The sequence below is a fragment of the Scophthalmus maximus genome, chromosome 19 (assembly GCF_022379125.1).
Source record: "Scophthalmus maximus strain ysfricsl-2021 chromosome 19, ASM2237912v1, whole genome shotgun sequence".
Taxonomy (NCBI): Eukaryota; Metazoa; Chordata; class Actinopteri; order Pleuronectiformes; family Scophthalmidae; genus Scophthalmus; species Scophthalmus maximus.
This window is the reverse complement of record NC_061533.1, coordinates 12,741,216-12,761,302: the sequence shown is the minus strand read 5'-3', so window position 1 is coordinate 12,761,302 and position 20,087 is coordinate 12,741,216. Positions and strand designations below refer to the sequence as shown.

Here is a 20,087-nt window from a genome sequence, read left to right as displayed (position 1 = left end):
TTCCTTTGTGTGTGTGTGTGTGTGTGTGTGTGTGTGTGTGTGTGTGTGTGTGTCTGTGTGTGTGTGTGTGTGTGTGTGTGTGTGTGTGTGCGGGTGTGTGTGTGTGTGTGTGTGTTTGTTTGTTGTGTGTAGGCTAGACTGTATTTGATGTACCCATGACTTGTCTTTCTTTTCCTCCCTCTATTGGTGGTCAGAGTGTGATTATGACTCTGGTGAGTGGGGGTTACCCTATGCCACTCTGTTGTGCATCACTCTCTGTCACACACTCACACACACACACACACACACACACACACACACACACACTCTCTCACACACACACACACACACACACACACACACACACACACACACACACACACACACACACACACTCACACACACTACACCCCAACCTCTGTGTGTCCTATTTGTGGTCTGCCTCTGTGTGAGAACTGCATGATTCTCCTTTCATGTAAACCTCTCCAGATGATGGAGGATAAAGAAAAAACAAACACTTTTTCCTACAAACATGTGACATTTTCATTTAGATCTGGCCTCAATAATATGTTACATATAATAAAAGATACAACAAATATTCTTAGTGATGGTGAAGCCACATCAACAGGAGATTAATCTGCACTGCAATTCCATCCCGTCCATGAGACTGCTTGTGGGTACTGTTGTTGTACCAGCAGCAAACAAATTACTTGGAAGCGTAAATTGAATTGAAATGAAGCATACACTATGCCTTTATAGAGGACACTGTAAAGAAATATAGCTGCAATTTTCTTCTCTACCATTATCGATCTAGGTTGTTGCATTGCTCATATCAAACTTACGTGTATTTTACTGATACAAAGTCTACTCTTTCAATGTTACTAGAGCTTGGTTCAGTTTTTTAGTTATCCTGGAAAACATTAGATCAGTGATTGATTGCTTCTCACATAGTGTGGAGGTGAATTTGATTGCTCTGTGAATTGCCTGCAAGTGTGGCTTCTCCACTCGATTGCGGTTTAAATGATGGTGGTTGAGTAACAACTGAGCTTCTTCCTGCAGGTAGAGAATACGAAGGCTACCAGCCGCTGTGGTTTCACCAGAGGAGGGACTCTGTCACTGGAGAGACAAACTTTGTGTACAAGGGGGGTTACTGGGAGGCGAAGGAGAGACAGGACTGGAGCATGTGTCCGAACATCTTCTAACCCAGGAACTGACCCCGGATCACACCTGACCTCATCAGACAGGAAACTGCTCAGCCTCCGGTCCTTATGCAGTGGGGCGTAGCTGTTTTATGAACACTATGTGGACCTTTGTGAGCAAGCAAATGTGTATGTTTCACACACTCTTGGATTACACTGTACCTCCACATGTACACCCTCACTCTGTTTTTACTCTGGGTGAAAAGAAGGGACATTCCCTGAGCAGTCCTCTTTGACACTTTACTGAAATAGCAGTGAAATAATGTGTGTGCACTTGCGTGTGTGAGAGAGAGAGAGATAATGAAGTTGTGACATCACACAATTTAGGCACCTGCGCACTCCTGAAATCAGGTGCTCTGTAAATGCTACCCACAATGCACTTTTCTTTGATCACCCTATTACAGAGTTTTACTAATGGGATAGAAAACCCGTATCAAACAGCACTCAACTGCAGACTCACAACTAACAGGGACAAGGTCACTGAAACACAACAGTGTTGAATGCACGTCAGTATTTCAGTGGTCATAAGCAACATGTACTCATCCTGTTTTATTTATCACAATTGAGATTATGCTAAACCAATTTATAAACTAGAAATTAGTTCCCTCTTTCTCTTCACAGGAATGATTTCAACTGCTCACTTTGCCTTTTGGTGTCAGGAAATTTCTGATTGTTAGATTTTATTAAGAGTTATGGAGACCCAAAATGTTCATGATTAAATAAAGAAGACATTATCGTATTAATAACTATAGACCAACAGTGTTTTTTAACCATAAAATCCTGAAATAATAAAAAAAAAATTTTAAAACTCAACAAACTAATTATTGCTGCTGATTAGTTGCAATTTACTTTATTCCAGTTTTAATTTATTCAAACAATTTAATTTACTATTATTTTCTATATTTTTTCCACATAATCCCACCTTCCATCCAAAATCTTCATCTGTTAGTCATTTATGGGATCGGCTGCTCCATAAATGGCCTCACACACAAAAGAGTCATTGGGGAAATATGACAGTGTGAAGCAAATTTAGACTTTGGAAAAAAAGATTTTTAAATAAAAACTGCTACAGAAAGAAATTGATGGGCTGCAAAAAAACTTAATTGTGAAAATAAGCTACGTGAAAATATACATGATTTTTTCACAATTTTATTGTGGTTATATATGTTGTCTGTTTTCATTTATATATTTGTTATTTTCGTAATGTTTATTCGTTTAGTTTGCAACAGTTTTGGTCTCCATAACAACAGCTAAGAGGCTGGTTTATCTGAATTGATCAAGTATACAGAAATGCGGTGTGGTTGTTGAGGTTTCCCTTTAGGTAAACACAAGTACCTAGTTAGTCTGTTAGACTGTAGTGCATGTAGTGATGATATAGCTGCTGATCCAGGTCATACTTTGAATATGAAATGCGCCTATGCTCCAATGCATTTCAGTTATCTAAACATGCTTCAGACATCTTCCACCTGTGATTCTGGTTAGCAACACTCTACAGTAGTCGGTCTAAATTGTAACACATCAGTGCAACATTACATTCTTATCACTCTAAAGGAATCTCCATCAAGTACCTGAATACGCATGTTTCACTGTGATTGACCATAGATTAGTACATATCTCTGCGTCGACGATGAACCTTTTTTTTTAACTCTGTACGTGTACTTTACCTCGTCCTGTGGTGCTCTCCTATGGCAACACGTACTGTGTGCTTGGTGACCATTTTGAGTGACATCGTTCTCAGTGATTGTACAAAGAATTAACCCCTGCGCCAAATCGCTAGGTCAGACTTTCGGTCGTTGCCACCCAGTACATCCCGTTGGTTTCTGTAGTGTGCATTGCTCCAGCTCCACAGCCTCCTATCAGTCACTAACTTGTAGTTCCAGTTGGTTCTTCTCCACCTGAGACGGGAGTGGTTTCTATCAGGAGTCCAGAGTGGCTTCAGCTGACAGGAGGTCAGGGCTGGTTCCTGTAGCACAGCTTTTGTGCGGTCAGCTTTTGCAACAGAGGACTCCCTCAGCTGCTGCTCCAGACTCACCACAGCTCACACCTTGTATTGTCCTTTCGTTCTGTGTTTGTGGACACGCTGATCTGGGATCAGCTCACAAGGGTACCCTCAGTCTTTTTGCCTTAAATCGGCTAAACAAGGGATGACGTCCTCTGACCTGTGCACTACATGTCTCCAGTGACATGAGTTTTGAAAAACAGTTAGTATTTTTTGTAATTCTTGTTAGGAATGTAGAATTCAAGGCTGGAGGTATTATATCTACCATGTGTCTATTTCTGTGAATATTTTGTGATAAAAGAATGATGATTTAAGAATAACTAGACTAATCTGAGTATGAAGTTATCTGTACAACATAGTTCAAATCTGAAAAGAAGAAACGGAATGAGCCTTAGGGTCTCTTGCAATTTGAATTTTTAAACCAAATTAATTTTATGAAGATGGAAATTAATCCTGTGGCACTGTCATTTGGCTGCAGATTCATCTTTTTATATATCCATTAACTGTCTTAACACACTGAAAATATTTTTTATAGAGTCCTTGATGCTAGCACATTAGTAACTGTGGTTCAGTTATGATTTCCTCTGAAGTGCAGGCCATAAAGATGTGAAAAATGTACTGGAAAAGAAACTCATTCATAATTGAATACCCCACCATGCTATTTGGCTGATAGAGTGAAGGAGATTTTCCGTATGATATGAGCAACTTAAAATCTTAATTGATGTTAATAATTTGATTTGAAATGAATGATGATTGATGGGGTTTTTTTGCACAAAAGATGCTTTTTGTCCCCATTAACATAAAAGATACATTAAAACGCAGTTTTGATTTGTGGTTGGGATGAGCACAGTTTGATCAATCACCAAAATGGCTAGAAGGTATAATCCAGCATTCTTGGAAATATGTTTTGGGATTTTGTTTGTATGAAAAGATTGATACCTCTCTCATTTCTCAAGCTACAACCAGCAGCGGGTTGTTTTATCTTAGCACAAAGACTGGAAACTGGGTGAAACAGCTACACTGGCTCTCTCCAAAGCTAAAGGATCACAGTTGTTTAAGTCTGCTTGGCTGCTTCCAGCCAATGATTAATCAAGCACATAACTCACCATATTATTGTGTTTTAAACAACTCAAACAAATTAAATGTTCATTTGTTGACTTTGGAGCTACATGTTGATGGATTTTTTTCCCCAATCATTGGACAAAACCAGACATGTCAATTTGTTTCCAGTTGCTAAGCTAACTAGCTGCTGTCTTTAGCCCAGCTATATGTTGAATAGTCAGGAGTGGTATTAATCTTGTCATCATCAACCTAGGAGCATATTACCCAAATGTTAAACAATTCCTTTAATTTTACTTTACTACTTGGGTTCTCTTCTTGTCTGTCTGCTTCACTCACACACCAACACGTTCATGTAATAACAAACTGTTGAAGTTGTGTACACTTTAAATCATATCAAAGGGTCAAGTTGAAGGATGGACACTATCGCAGCAAGATGACTTTTTTTTTTTGCTATCTTGAAAATCCTCATTAGCAGTTTATTCTGTATCATCATCACGTGCAGTCATGGCATCTGAGAGAACACGGATCACTGCTGAGTGGTGGTGAAGACTTCAGAAGGAAATTTAGTTTGTGATTTACTTTTTTTTCAGCTACCAATATCAAAGTTCACTAGAGATTTACTTTAATACATTGTGTTTGAGATGATTTTATACTCAAGAATACATATTATATTTTGAATGACAACGGAGAGCTCACCATACGTATTAATCAATATATTTTCAAATAACTTGACCTCAGTACCTGAGTGCATGGTGGTGACTTGCCTGTTGAAGTTGCCCCACTGAGGCCCTGTACAGTATCGGACAGCTGTAGCAATAATGCAGTGAGGTGTAGATTTGTTAGTTAATGGCTTCAAACAGTCGTCTCCCTCATGCAAACGGGAAAAACAACCAAAGTGTAAATGGAGAGTGCACTGAAGACTAAAAACAAAACACTCTTCACCTGCCTTTTCAAGCTCAGAGGGATCTAATGTTAACCCCCTCTCAATGTTTCTCTCATTTCATCTCACCCAACCCTCAATTCACTGTGGGGGGAATTTTTTTTCGCTTTATTTTTTATACTTTAGTCTTCTGTTATGATTTCTAACTTGTCATGGGTGCCATTGTTCTTATGTTGGTGTTTGCATACTGTCTGTACGCATAATGAGCTTGATTTGTGGCACACAAGTCCTCCTGATTTGATACTGCTCAGTTTTGAGGCAGAGGCCCCCTGATGAAAACTGAACCTTGCTTCTTCTTGGACTGTGACTGACGACATTGTTGCGAGACAGACGTTGATATTAAAAATCTGAATGGTGATGAAAGTTATGAAATGTATCTCAACAGCGGCCTGGTACAGGAGGTCAAAGGTGATTGACCTTCCTTGACTACTACTCCCACTTCCCAAATACACTTAAGTGTAGTCAGCTGAAACTGCGGATTCAACTGAGGTTTTTGCTTTTTTTTAAATTTTATTGTGTATTTTCTCCCTTAATTTATACTGGTAACATTGTCTTTACACAACAAAGACACAATAATGAAAAAAATAAGATAATAAAGTTGTTATTGTTGACACTGAATATCTGCCTGCTTTATTTTCTTTCAATGGCAATTGGAGGATGGGATGCATTGAATTGGCTTATTCGAGATTTCATGCCAATTTTTGTATGAAAAGGTGACTTTTATTGCAATTGTAAAATAAAAAAAGGCTATATAAAACAACAGTAACAATCCTAAACAGTCTTTGCGAGAAATAACTTTCAGAACTTACACTGTTTCACAGAGGTGTTGATTCAACTGTTTGTGCTGCCAGCCTAGCCCTATTGATATACATATGGTGGGTACATCTGTATAACCAGATGCAGTTCAAAAGCAGCACAAGCTACAGCTTCCAAAATGATCATATAATTGAACAAAAATTAAATAAAACCATCTCTGAAACTATTTATATAAATCTGAACATTTCAATCTTCATAAATGGAGGTTTTATTGCAGGACTGTTGTATCAGACAGTTGTATTAGTTTTATTCCCAAGGTGTACCTAAACTGACAGCTGAGTATATGCAAGGGCGCATCTCATTCCAACGTAGTGAATATTTTCTGGAGGGGACATAAATATCTCCCCAATATACTTCAAATAATCTGCTGCAATATAAGCGTTTTTTACAATATTTAGTATATGCATTCATGGTATTTTATGGTCAATCAATAAATATGAGACTATGTGCATACTAAGCCTGTGTAAATGCATTGGTTCAGACCGCTGAGCAGGATGCATGGTGTGGGGTGGGGAATAAAGAAACCTTCAGAAAGTAGGCTATTGTGTTTATGTGTGAATTATTTCAAAGGTACAACTGGATTCTATTAACGATATATTTTCAACAATATAGTTTATTTTGAAATATTTTTTTTGGAGGAGGCAACTAAATGCGCCGCATTTGGCGCTTAAAGTGCCGCGGTGCGCCTCCTTCCTGGCGTCACGAGCTGTTGGGCCGTTTCCAGGGCAACCAAGTGAAGTCAATCAAGAGTCAGTGCGGCAGCTGTGAACTTCAGCGCTGAAGAACCGAGAACAGCAAAGTGTCCGGCTCCGTTCCTCCAGAGTGACTTCTGTGGAGGAGGAGGGATTCAGGACTTTAAAAGGTATAGTAAGATATAGACATGTACATGTACGTGAGTGGAGGAATTAGTTTGAAATCCATTTATGAAGATAAATTGTTTGGGAAAAAAATCTCCTTCGTGGCCTCTCAGAATGCCACTTGAAAATAGTTTTCATGCATTACAGTCACTGTAGCTAACGTTAGCTGAGCACCTGACAGGAAGAACCCTGCATCACAGGACCCAACCTGCTGTACTTGATGTTCATCTTGGGGAGTGGGAGAGAAACAAGACAGCGAAGGAATTTATGGTCTTCTCAGTAAAAAGGAGTTTGTGTGGCCTGCTAACAAGCTAAATTGTCCTGGTTTCCTGGACAACAGGGGCAACATAACCCCCCCCCCCCCCACACACACACACACCTCTCATGACTGCCCAGTCAGCCGTCCCCACCGGTCCGTACACTGGGGATGTGGTGTGTCTGTGTGATCCTGCTGAATGTCTGCACACTTGTCTTCAGCAGGAGAACATGGCGGACAGAAACCGTGACAGAGCCGAGGGAAATGCAGAGGACACTGATGAGCTTCTTTACACTGGTCTGTATATATTTATACTATATACAGTATATTTCACTCTCATGTGAATTTGCACCCGCTCCTTTTTTAACCCTTTTGTTTGACCTCACAGATCTCAATGTCAACAGCAGTGTGTGTGACCTGGACCGTCAGCCTCTCAGACGGGACCACTGTGACCTCCTCTTAGACGCCATCGATGCTCAGCTTGGTCAACTGCAGGTCTGTGATTTTCACTGTCAGTGAAACTACACGTCTGTATTTTTGAATGTGTTATCAGAAATACGTTCTCTTTTTTATGAGCAGTTATGTGTTTGATGCAGGTCCAGTCCAAGAATCACCAGGGAATTTTCAGAAAGCATGACTGCAGCGATGTTGGTAATTTATGTTATAACACACATCTTTATGACAATCTTTTAAAACATTATTGGTAATAATCTGTGTATTGGATTTTTTCCCCAGCCCCTCTTCAGTGGAGTCAATCTCTGAGCAAAGACACAGGCCTTGGAAGTACAACGCCAACAAATGACACTCCTATGTCTTGTCTCGATTTGATACACACTCCGGTGACCGAGCAATTATTAGGTGATATTTCAATATCATTACATGAAAAGCTGATTTCTTACAGTTTTTTAAGCCAAATTCTTCTCAAAGGGTTGTTTATCTTTTCAACGTCATGTGTGCACTTGAAAGACAAAAACAAAGAGTGAAATGAATAAGATGTGTACATGGTCCCTAACCTATTAGAGTAAGCCTGATGTCTTCATTGGCTTTCATTTGTTTTTAATCCTTAGTGGAAAAGACAAGCTTTTTTTGAAACTAAAACTCTAACTAAGACTCCACTTCTCTACCCAGAGAGGAGCACAGGCTGCAGCGGAGGTCCTGACACTCAAGAGGATACTAAAAAGTGGTCTGACAGAGGAACGAGAAACAAAGAAGCAATGGAGTCTCGGAGAGAGGAGGTCATCTGGAGACTCGAGAGGCTGCTTGGAGACACCTGTAAAGAGGACACAATAGCAGGAGAGGCGCATCCTCCTTCAGACAGTGTCTGCACTGAGGACTTTGCCAGGCGCTTCACAGAGGAGATGGTGGAAGTGCCGTTGCCAGAGAGTAAATTTCAACAGTCAGACAGAGAAGAAGAGGCTGAGAGGTGTAAATGTATGTAGCATATTCTTAACATAAACATTAACATAACATGTTATTCCCATATAATGAACTGTATGTTATGCGTGTATTAAATTGTATACCAGTAAATTGGTTGTTCCAGCACTTTTGAAGTTAACCTCAGGGGTCCACTTGCTTGACTCTAGACTCTTGTCCCTGGTCCGATTACAACCCTGGTACACCTTTGGTTCTCTCTCACTTCCCTCGCAGTCACTCACAAAACCAGTGTTGTAACAGAACAAGAAAACAAGCATCACAACGAGAGCTGTTCTCCTAAGGCCAGGTGCTTGGCAGGTACCACACAAGCACAGTCTCACTAATCCTCCTGTGCATCTGTTCACTGCAAATGGTAACTGTAGGTTGCCTTTTTGTTTTTCATTAGGAGTGCCTGTGAGGGGTTTCGATGCTGTGTCCATTGCAAGCGACCTTGACTCAGTCTGTTCAGAGCAGGTCAGATGGCACATTCTCACGCGACCAGGTAAGAGACTGCAGAAACTGTGGAGGAAAGTGGGCTTCACTTTTAAAATCATACAACATGTTCATATATGAATATAACCACTACTTGTAACATGAGTGTATTAAATTGTAGTTTACATCATTATTGCCATGCCCCAGGATGGCACTGTCTCATTCAGTCTGCCGCAGGCCTGGACGATTACTCCATCACCCAGAGTGACTATGACACACTCACACAAGAAGAAAGTGAACCTCAGTCTATATCAGGTAAACAAGGTTTGACTGTTTATTCTTTCATCTACAGAGTCCACGGTGAGAACGCTTTCATCTTTAAATCTTTAAAAGTCCACAGATCCTCTTTTGGACGTGCACAAAAGAGAAGTCCTTCTGTTTGTAAAGCTCAGCAGAAAAAGAGAGAAAGCTACAGGTAAACCAAACCGAGCAACATTTCAAAACTCATTCTGTCTTTGTCTCCACTGTTTTTCAGTCATATATACTGTGCATTTTTGCATTTTGCAGACTTGAGTGTTCCTCGGGTGATGATGACAAGGACACAGATGAGGACACCAACCACTGGAGTGGAAGGTGTAGGTCAGAGAATACATCAGTGAAAATGCAGTCTGCAAAAATGAAAGAGCGACTCGCTAATCTCCGACAAGTAAGAATGAATCATAGTGTATCTACGCATATTATTAAGGGATATTTGAGAAATGTTTTATAACAGCTGTGTGTGTGTGTGTGTGTGTGTGTGTGTGTGTGTGTGTGTGTGTGTGTGTGTGTGTGTGTGTTTGTGTGTGTGTGTTGTTCAGAAATGTGAGAAAGTGGAGGAGACACTAATGTTGAAGAAAACTCATTTAAAAGACGTTGAAGTCTGCCTCTCTGAACTTCAGCAGAGGAGAAAGGTAAAGTGCAGCATCCTCAATAGAAAACTGAATAGAAGTCTCACTGACAAAAACTATCTCGCAGGTTATGGTTTATGCCCCAGCATGCCTTGCGGGAATTAGAGCGACTAATGGCAGAGAACGCACGGATTGAGAAGGAGAGGCAGACAATGGAGTCCGGTCTGATTGACAGCAGTGTAGAGAGAGACTCTCTCAGGTATGCTGATATTTTATCCTTCTAATTTTGATAAATGCGTTTACATGATACTGATCTTAAAAGAATCATAGGGCTGTGAAAGAGTGACACAACAGTGAATGTGTTGTAGTTGCCAACTGAGAAAGTTGCAGAGGCAAAGAGAGTCGTATGTCCATGAGATCAGAGACATGGAAGAAGAACTTGCAGCTCTGAGTCAACATAAAAAGACACTGAAGGACGGATCCTGCATGGAGAGGGTAACTAAATCCGACCCAAGCAATGTGTTCTTAATTTCCATCCTTGTGCTCAGTAACATGTTTTAATATGTCAGGTTTGTTCTTCAAACACCAATTTTTTTGTTGCTCCACTGTTCCGCAAACAGAGCAGCGTCATCATGTCGGTGCTGGAGAGGGAGGAGATAGAGAGACAGCTGGACAGTGCAAAAACGGAATTGTTCGCTGAACAGCGACGTGCAAGAGAGAAGCTTGAGTCCATGCAAGAGGTACAGTATTAAGGTCTTTTTAATTTTGAATACAAGTGACAATTATAAACCATAACTATATCAATATTAAAAATAATTGTAATAAAATAATTACAGAACTGTAAAAACAACAACATCCAAAATTAATAACTCAACAATTAATAATAATAAAATGCTCATTATAAGATGTTCTGGTTTTATGTTAGTGATTTTTTATAAGAAGAAATTATAGAACATTATTAGTTGTTCAGGTTTATGTTATTCTCAAAAGGTCATAACTTTGTAAATGTAATCCACATTCAGACGACATCAGAAAAAATAAGTCATATTTGTGTATTAAAAGACCTGTCAGTCAATTCCAGTGCAAAATCAGGTTTTAAACTAATTTTTTTTGTTGTGAGCCTTCTAAGGTCATATTGTGCCTTCAATACAAATATCACTAAGTTGTGAATGGATCATTTGAATGACAAGAAACATTTACAGGGATGAACTATTTAGGTTTTTTCTGTAAAAGGCACATTCTCCTTTCTGTGTTTAAAGTATCTTTGGATATGTGTTCATCAAATGACATTGGAGCAGAATTTAGAGCAGACACGTGAGGAACTCCAGAGAGCCACAGAGGCAGAACGCTCACAGAGGAACAGGTGTGCAGGTCTGGAGGAGAAACAGATCCAGAAAAAGGAGCAAATTGAGGTGATACCTTATATCATCATGCTAAATTGTAATCATCACACTCTCTTCTAATTATAAAAAATTATCTGTCAAGCAAATGGCAAAATGTTGGCATCCACTCTCCAGTATGTCTTATTCTCTTCTAACTATCCCTCCTATAGACTCTGTACCTGAACAGAACAGAACCTTCATTAACGTCACTAACGATTGCTGTGTGTCTTTTATTCGTAGGCGCTTGAGGCTCAAGTAAGTGAGCTGCAGGTTGAACACGGAGAATGTAAGATCAGGGTGGGCACTTTGGAGAAGATGTCGGCCCAGAAGGAGCTACAGCTGCTACATTTACAGGAACAACATGGGACTTTACAAGCAGAGCGAGATGGACTGAAGGGGGAGCTAAAACACCTGACAACCCAGCACTACAAAGCACAGAAGGAGGCCCAGGAACAAGCGTACAGAATGATGGTAAGTGTAAAAGCTTTCTGCGATTTTTCCGAACTGCATTTATATTTTTATTATATCATCTTCAACAGAGAGACGTGTTGTCTTTGATTCTCATTTGGGTGACAAACAAGACTGAAAATTCAAAATACTGATTTGTCTAATTCCTTCTCAGGTTAATCAGCAGACTAAAGAGGAGAAAGCAGGTGATTTGAAAGAACACACTCTGGCTCTCACACGATGCATTGAGACCATGCAAAACTCCATTCATGTGAGTGTGTCAATTGGAACCATTTAAAACCCCCTACAGCACTTCAACATGAACTGCTTGATGAAGTTTGGATTCCTCAAGTGGCTATCGAAACCTAAAAATCTATCATAAATATAGACTGAGACTGGGTTATTTTTTAAGATGTGATCTTCTCTTGTTCTGGCAGCTAAAAGAAGAAGAAGCAAAGAAGCTAAGGATGTCTCTGGAGCAGCGGAGGGAGGAGGCAAGGAACCGCGAAGAGCAGCTGCACATAGAAGTCTCTGAAAAGGTATTCTGATAATCCCTGTGCCTAAAATATGCTATCTTTTTTCGATATGATTACATGATATGCACAGTATGCTCTCGTTTAGGTGCACAAAGCAATCGAGGAGGAGAGGAGGAAGTGGGAGACAGAAAAAGTGGAAGCTGTGCAGGTGCACTGTGGGATACTGGCAGAGCAGAACAGAAAGAGCCTGGAGAGCGCGAGGAGGGAGACGCAGCAAGAGAAGAGTAAAGCACAAGCTCTTCAACATAAAGTTCTGCAACTAAAAACAGTAAGGTGACTCGCAAACATGATATGCAACATTACCGTCTTAAATGCATTGAAACATTGTTTTTTTTGCATGATTTTTCTATTTCTCTGTAAGAGAATGCAGCAGTTGGAGAGTGAAAGTTGTGCACAGCAGAGAGAGCAGGAGTCTGTGCTGGCTGTGATTTGCAAATCACTGAAAGAGGAGCACCAGGTTGAGCTGCAGGGGTTAAAGAAACAGATGGCACAGGTGCAAGAAAACCACAGAACATGATCATTTGCATGCACATAAAACAAGATGCTGTTATAGAAAATCTAACGTGTGTGTGGTCTGTGGTCGCAGGAGAGTCAGAGGACAGTGCTGCGGCTCGAGCAAGCGGTTCATCTGGCAGAGAAAGAGGCTGATGGACTCCAGGTGATGCTCAAAGTAAGGGAGAGCAGTTCTAACCAAATCACAGCTGAGCTGGACCAGCAGCACAGGCACTGGGCCCGTGAGCTGGGGGCAGAGTGCCAGCATGTACAACTCTTACTGGAACAGAGCGGAGCCAAACCAAGTGCCCTGCAACTGCCTGCCAGGTATAATGTCCTGCTCCGGTTCACATCTATATCTGGTGTAGGAAGAAGTGGATACTTTGTGGGCAATGCAGTGTGTTTGATGATCAGCCTCTGATTATGGTGCCTGTGTATCGTGCAGTCCCACAGTAGCCGAGGCTCTTACAAGCCTGAGAGCACTGAGAGAGCAGTTGGAGCGCTTGATTAAGCATCTACACCAGGAGCTTGATTCACAGAAACAAAGTTCAGAGCAGCTGAAAAAAGACACGGTATAGTTAGGACTTTACATACAGCATAGTTTCTGATGTTTGAAAATACATCATATTATATTAATTCATAATTTGTTTTCAGGAGCGGGAATTGAGCACTCAGAGGCAAAAGCTTAGGATGGAGAAAGATCAAGCCTTAAACTCTCTTAAGGAGCGTCTCATTCAGGTATGAGCTTACACACCTTTTTTTTTATAGCTCTTGTTTCTGCAAACAGACCCATCAGTTAAAGCATTACAGAAATGTTGTGCATCTGTGCAGGAGCACATTGAGGAGTTAAGCAGTCTGACCAGGGCTCATATGAGTGGTGGAGGAGCAGAGGGAGGCGGAGTAGCAGCATCTCTCCGCAAGCAGCTGAAGGCCAAAGACCTGGAGCTGAGGCAGGTTCAGAGGAGCATGGCTCAGTGGAAGGAACAGACTGCAGCTCGTCTGGCATGCAAGTTTGAAGAGGAGTTGACAGCTGAACTGGAAAGGTGACATGCTAAAGATAAAAAGGGCAGAGTCCTCCAAGCAAAAGTCAAAATGCTGCCACTTAACGTTTGACCTATCAAAAGTATGAAGCAATCATTTTCCTGATTTTTGACCCTCTTGTTATGGCATTCGGAATCTAATTGGTCCACACAGTAGGAATCAAACAATGTTCCTCTGTTGGTCTGCTGCTAAGCTCTACTTTTTGCCATCTCACAGGTGCAAGGCAAAGTTGTTAAGGGGAAGGTAACTGGTTTCTGTGTGACTAACCAATTGACTGTCAATGCAATAGCATGATCTCACCTCAACTCATGTGTTCAGACCATAGATGTAAAATTAACTTTAACATTAACATGTAACAGTTCGTGTAAACCCTTAACCCAACCCTTCTCACGCAAAAACTATTCTCACCTGAGGACCTTTCAAATCTAGGTTTTTTTTCTTTGTTGTACAGAAAAACATCAAAGACTCGAGGGGAGGAACAGAAAAAGTTTGAGAGGCCTGAAGGAGGGAAGACACTTAATGTGAAGGTACATTTTGGACTGTTCACACAAAGCTAACACCTAATACTGTAGGAACCTGGTGTTCTTTATTTTCTTGGAGAAAAGAAAATCGTACATCTCTGCCGGTGTCTCCCTCCCATCAGGAAACTCAGAATTCAGCCTGCTCTCCCTCCCTCCATGTTGTGGACTCTGCTGCCTCCCAGAGCCCCTCAGACGTGGCTTCATTCAAGCTTCTACGTTACCTCCAGAGCAGAGTGAAGCAGCTCCGTGTAGAAAACCAGGAATATACCTGCAGCCCTTCTCCTCCACACACAGTCCCTTTAGATTTGCGAGGATCCTATCTTACAACAGTGAGTAAGCTCTTCTAGAAGCAATTGATTTTAGACTTGTCCTTTCACGGTAACCACTAGCTCCATTTACAGGGCTGCTAAACAACAAGTATAGTGCAAATATTAGAAATTGTAATTTTTTGCCTCAAGGCCAGGTGAATTTGGTTCAGGTTTGTTACCATCTATATAATATAATATAATATATAATATGATAAAAATCTGCATTTGTTGAGCACTTTTCATAACCCAAGTTACAAATTCGTTCAAATATTGCAGCAAAATTAAAGGCAAAAAAATCACAAGATTAAAGATAAAAAACAATAAATTATAAAAAAAAAGTGTATTCGTTTTGTTTTGTTTTTTAACTCAAAACTGAACCAACATATGCTTTCCATTTAAACATTTGTTTTAAGAAGGGGTTTAAAAGATGTCCCTGACTTTACTGACGTCACTGATTTGTTCCAACATCTCTGCCCCCTTTCGTTTTCATCCTGGTCTCTGAAACAAATAAAAAAACGTCCGCCTGACAATCTCACATTTATGTGCTGACTCATATGATACTGTGATGTATGTAGGAAGAAACCTGCATACGTGTCATCATATTTTCACAGCTCAACAACTGAAAATGTAAAAATCATCAGCAATCTGATGAGAATAATTTCAGTGTATGATGCTGATGCACCACTCATATTAATGTCATAAACAAGGTTTATGACATTAATGCATAAAACATTACTTACTCCATTTATAGTACCTCACTTCTTAAATGTATAAAGTACAACTACCACCATGCTCCAGAAGCACCACAGAAACAAAGAAGCAAACTACCTACAATTCCTTTTTAACAGACACAGCTCTTTGGGATCTGATTTCAACTGCAAAACTGTCAAGGACGAGGGACTATTGTAAAAAAAGGATTATCATCAATTGGATATTATTTCTGTGCTTTTCTTAATATCAGCTAATATTGTCTGGTGTGTCTCCTTCACAGATGATGCAAGGCGAAGGCAGTGCTGGCATTCAGAGCCAGTCAGCAATCAGGACAGTCTCAAGTTAGACAGATTAAACCTTACCGAGCGTGTTTGAATGAACACCATTCATGTAACATACTTTCGAGTCCGGTTCTTGAGAATTTCAAGCTACTTTTGCCGACTACACAGATGAATCATTCACTGTCAGATGTACTCGAGGTGCAGATTAACAAGCAGGTCACGGTGACAAAAGACACAACTGAAGATTCTGTCATTCAGTTCACATTCCTCTGTGTTGAGGCAGTCAAATGTGTATGGTTTACGGTTACAGTGAACTGTGAATGAGTGATGAACTGACATTTTTACTGGAGACTGAAGATCATGTGAGTAATGTCAAATGACCCCATAAAGCTGACAGTTCTTTGTGGGAAATCCCTTATGATCATAAATCTTACATAATATTTAATTGTAAAATGATGTTTCTTGTTGTAAGTTCAAAGAAAATTGTCATTACCATTGACTATGCCTTTATACATCTTTATCAACTTTGTCAAATGTTTCATCTTAATGTAAAAACTGGGACCATGTATGTATGTATGTATGCTATTAAATGAGATTGAGGAGTTGTCACTTATGGCATTCCACATGGGTCAGTCCAGGGACCATTACTCTTCCTCATATACTGTAGGTAATGATTAACTAGATTCCACTGAACTCAAGCAAAATTCTATCCAATAAAAACCAACCATGCCATCCCATTGACAATTTCAGATTTTATTTTAACAAATATAAAACAATACTAGCCTGGTTGAAATTCTGGCAATGAAAAATACAATCAAATTATAAGGTGCATTTCTAGGACTTCTTTACAAATCCCTCAAAGCTCACAGACAGCATACCTGCTAAACAATGTAGGAAGATCATCTTCCGACCACAAGTAGAACTGGAGGCCATGCAGAGAGCAACACACGGACACATTTCAGTGTCCTGTCAATGACGACCAGAAGCTGAATGTAAAATCTGTACAAATTCAGGTGCTGCGCACTGATGTGTCACAAAGAACAAAGTCATAAACAGCATACACCAGTGTGGTATTGGCCAAGCTTTGGCAAAATGCTGTGCAAATGATCGTATTTGTAAGGGCAAAGGTCAATTCTGTGAGTTATGTGGAGCAGGTAATGTAAGGCAATTGTTCTAAGCAACTTCGTTAAAGTTTTAAAATAACAACAGGAATTTTGGAGATTTAAATGAAACCTCTGAAATAAAACTAATTCATTAGGTTGAGTGTTATTATTACGTTAAATTTAGTTGTCGGGATTATAGTCAGAAAACAGAAAAAATGAGTGATGAAACTGAAAATGACAAAACTGCTTGAGGAGCACAAACTGTCCAAAACAGCACAATATTCATGTAAAGCCAACGTGCCTTGCCAAACTGACCAACTTAAGGAAGTCATGAGTCCTTTGTAGTCTTTTGTGTTACTACATGTCCAGTCTTTGACTTTGGCTCTTTAAGCCGTTAAGCACCATTACATTTCCATGTCCTCCTCTCCGGAGCTGTGGGCCACAGGAAAGCTGTACAGAAGAGAGTGTGTGTCCGCAGGTGCACTGGGGGGGCTCAGGGGACTGTGGGGGACTGGAGATGGACACGGAGTCGGGATCTGCCGTGATACTGTCTGTTGTTTACGCTGTTTTTGTAATGAGTCCTTAAGCCTCCGACAGAAAGGGTCGTCAGGAGGCCGCCACAACACCAACTCCATGCAAGAATGGCTCCTACAAGTACGAAGAGGTGAAGGAGGACAAAAAGATCCATCAGAAGGATAAAAAAAATAAATTAAAGGAACTGTTTTAAGGGGTTTTCAAAGTCAATAAATTCCTCCCATAACTCAAGTCATGTACAATAAGTTAGTTTAGTCAACATTGTATTTTTTGAATAACAAAATAAAGACAACATACACAGACTGGGCTACTTTGTGGGGGAGGATGTTGCTTATGCCGCGCTGCAGGTCCTCTTTCAAACTGTCTGAAATCACCAGCACCGGCCGTCTCGGGGCCGGCTCCACATCCAGATCCTCGTCGTCGTCTTCCAGCGTTATCCTGTGATACATCAATACCACATTGTACACTTAGTGTATAGAGGTTACTGTACATGTTGATGACATGTCTTTTTATGTCCAAAACCAGGATCAATAATAATCTAATTAACTTTGCCTGTAAGTGATGATAGTTACATATTCAGAGTTAAGGATCTAAACTAAATCCTATAATTAAACCATGTTCTCAAGTGTTTTGAGTGATTATAAAAGATTTTGAATGAGTAACATGTCATGCTGTATGACATGTTTGACAAGCAGGACACATCCGCCTGATCGAAGTAATTTCAGTAGATATTATTATGATCTGTAACAGACTCGTGTCCTGCCCAGGTTTTACCTCATTAATCACAGATGCAGATGTTGTTTGTGTTTTCAAGCTGGGGGAAAAACTGTGGCAACTTCTGCGTAAAGTAAAGCCACGTTCATACCCTCTACTAACATAGGATGTCAAACAGCCCGGAATTGCTGAGACACTCTTTCTACATTATTTTCTTACTTGCTATACCCATTAACAACTGGTTGGTTTGAAATAGGGTCTTTGGTAATGAGGTGTCCATCTGATGTCTAATCCTGGGAGGTGGATTTTGCGAATGTTCACACAAACTTCCAAATTGCATACCTGTCTTCAATCTCCTGCAGTTTCCTCTGGGCTGCCTCGATCTCCATGCAGGAGCTCTCCATCTCAGGTCGGGACAGCACAGGGGAGGGATGTGGCAGAGTGGAGGGCTGAGGCTGTGGAGGTGCGCTGCCGGCTCGCTGTGCAGACAGCGGGGGGCAGCTTTTTGCCGCAGGCCAGTCACGGCGAGCGCCGCCGTTTGAACCCTCCAAAACATCCACTTCCGCCTCCACCATTAACCTCCTCCTTTTGGCACTGCAGCCCCTGAGAAAACACACTGCCATGTGAGTACTCCGGGCAGCGTGCAATGTTTCAGACTGGGTGTTCTGTGCCTCTCTCACTTACTCATCGTCGACTCTCCGCCGGTGCTTCCTGAGGCACCGTGTCTCCCAGCTGCTGCGGGACAGACACGATGTGTCAAAACAGAAAATACACATCAGGCTGAGACTGAAGGATACGTCAAGTACTGCCAGTGTACTTCGTACAGATGTACGCGCCCCCAGTTCATCACCTACTCACTTGTTGGAGGCTGTTGCTCTCTGGAGGTGGCCAGACGTACTCGGAGGTCCAAGGTCAAATTCAGGAAGGCTGGTGGGGCCTGAAAACGAATACATGGCCGGCAGGAACCCCCGTTGACTGCTCAGGGGGGCCGGGTGGTGCATGGTGGTGCGGCCGGTGACAGGCTCTGAGGAGGAACCAGGGGGGACAACTACGAATGGATCTGATCTGGGAGATCCGAGTGGATACCGATCAGAGGAGCTGATGGGAGGTGTTCTCTGGAACCCACCTGGGGCCAAACAACTTCTGCGTCTGTTCACAGGGGGTCGGTTGTCTGGTCGTCCAGCTAGCTACAACGTTACAGACACAAACTGACGCCACACGCGCCTGTGATGAATGACGTTGCTAATAAGTTAGTCAGAAAGATATGAAGTTAGTGTAACGGACCAACCTGCGCAGCTGCCCTGCCCCTCTGTGTTGTTGTTGTTGTTGTTGTTGTTGATGTGTTGCTAGCTTGTCTGCGCTCAGTTCGCATTGATTTGCTTCACAACAACACGCTGTGTTCGCTCGGGTCTCATTAACCCGGATATGTGACGATACCACCTGCTGACAGAGATATCGGCCGGACGCTCTCGGCGACGTGAACCGCGGTCACGTCATCAGTCGTCCGTTTCTCCGTGGGCTAACCAGCCCACCCTCAATTTGGAGTGCCCCCGTATTCCAGCCTTTATGGTAAATGCCCTGAAAGTGCAGGCATGCAGAGTTAGCATTGTCCGGTTTTCAAAATAAAATATTATTCTATACTCAGTACATATAGGGTAATAACAGTGATTGGATTGCATTCGCGTGGCTACAACATGTTACCCGTGTCACTTATAGATTGACGTAATTATAAAAATGAGGGACATTAGATAATGGGTATTGTTGAGGAATTTCTGTCCTGTGCTCTCCTGAGAAACTGCACAGATGAGCGTTCTCATGCACCAAGCGAGGTCATCTTATCTACGAGACAGTCGGTGGGAAGCTGAAAGCTGTCTCGGAGATGTCACAGTCGCGGTGAGAGGTTTGATATTACTCTGACAGCGCTTAACACACTGCAGGGCCCAGAGATAGGCAGACTATGTTGGGACGCTATACACGGTGAACCTGTTGATCTGTGTAGTGAACCGAATGTCTCCTCAATATTGAGCTGTTGTAATAAATACTTCTGCCTAAGAAAACATCCACGGTCTCTGTCTTCCTGAATCAGCATCAACTTCAGAAATTACAAATTAAAAGTCCCCCATCTGCTCGTCAATATGACTGGATTTCTGAAACTTGAGCTGCTATAAAAACATATT

At 41.3% G+C, this 20,087-nt stretch overlaps 3 protein-coding genes across 10 annotated transcripts in view; 2 read left to right on the top strand and 1 right to left on the bottom strand.

The window, feature by feature from the left end:
• Positions 1 to 5,797, top strand: part of osbp2b (oxysterol binding protein 2b) — a 41,964-nt gene extending 36,167 nt beyond the window's left edge. For 2 of the 3 annotated variants that reach the window (XM_035639490.2, XM_047329288.1), the window contains 2 exons: positions 195 to 212; positions 1,039 to 5,797. In XM_035639490.2, the coding sequence (XP_035495383.2) occupies positions 195 to 212; positions 1,039 to 1,181 (161 nt within the window). In that variant the 3' untranslated portion in view covers positions 1,182 to 5,797. The remainder of the gene's footprint in view (positions 1 to 194; positions 213 to 1,038) is intronic. The other variant, XM_047329287.1, reaches the window with a different exon arrangement.
• Positions 5,798 to 6,719: 922 nt separating this feature from the next.
• si:ch211-102c2.8 (myosin heavy chain, skeletal muscle) lies at positions 6,720 to 16,255 on the top strand. Of its 3 annotated transcripts, XM_035639440.2 has the most exons (29): positions 6,720 to 6,857; positions 7,330 to 7,405; positions 7,497 to 7,603; positions 7,705 to 7,759; positions 7,844 to 7,966; positions 8,237 to 8,539; positions 8,756 to 8,839; positions 8,928 to 9,023; positions 9,161 to 9,268; positions 9,347 to 9,428; positions 9,521 to 9,659; positions 9,811 to 9,903; positions 9,987 to 10,099; positions 10,209 to 10,335; positions 10,461 to 10,580; positions 11,100 to 11,252; positions 11,463 to 11,693; positions 11,845 to 11,940; positions 12,107 to 12,208; positions 12,291 to 12,473; positions 12,567 to 12,698; positions 12,792 to 13,024; positions 13,143 to 13,269; positions 13,352 to 13,435; positions 13,529 to 13,740; positions 13,955 to 13,981; positions 14,190 to 14,265; positions 14,382 to 14,588; positions 15,559 to 16,255. In XM_035639440.2, exons 2-29 carry the CDS (start codon positions 7,339 to 7,341, stop codon positions 15,622 to 15,624), a joined length of 3,546 nt encoding a protein of 1,181 aa, XP_035495333.1. In that variant the 5' UTR covers positions 6,720 to 6,857; positions 7,330 to 7,338; the 3' UTR covers positions 15,625 to 16,255. The 3 variants fall into 3 exon arrangements, with proteins under 3 accessions (XP_035495333.1, XP_035495332.1, XP_047185041.1); XM_035639439.2 differs by having other exon boundaries at positions 9,161 to 9,428; positions 11,139 to 11,252; XM_047329085.1 differs by lacking the exon at positions 13,955 to 13,981 and having other exon boundaries at positions 9,161 to 9,428.
• A 41-nt stretch (positions 16,256 to 16,296) lies between these two features.
• Positions 16,297 to 19,488, bottom strand: ccdc117 (coiled-coil domain containing 117). 4 transcript variants are annotated; one of them, XM_035639446.1, is made up of 7 exons: positions 19,199 to 19,488; positions 19,037 to 19,118; positions 18,769 to 18,958; positions 18,595 to 18,645; positions 18,253 to 18,513; positions 17,494 to 17,634; positions 16,297 to 17,310 (listed from the first exon to the last, which is right to left on the bottom strand). In XM_035639446.1, the coding sequence occupies exons 3-7, from the start codon at positions 18,909 to 18,911 to the stop codon at positions 17,067 to 17,069; spliced, it is 840 nt and encodes a 279-aa protein (XP_035495339.1). In that variant the 5' UTR covers positions 18,912 to 18,958; positions 19,037 to 19,118; positions 19,199 to 19,488; the 3' UTR covers positions 16,297 to 17,066. The 4 variants fall into 4 exon arrangements, with proteins under 4 accessions (XP_035495339.1, XP_035495337.1, XP_035495340.1 ...); XM_035639444.1 differs by having other exon boundaries at positions 18,769 to 18,934; XM_035639447.1 differs by lacking the exon at positions 19,037 to 19,118 and having other exon boundaries at positions 18,769 to 18,934.
• Between the last annotated feature and the right edge of the window lie 599 nt (positions 19,489 to 20,087).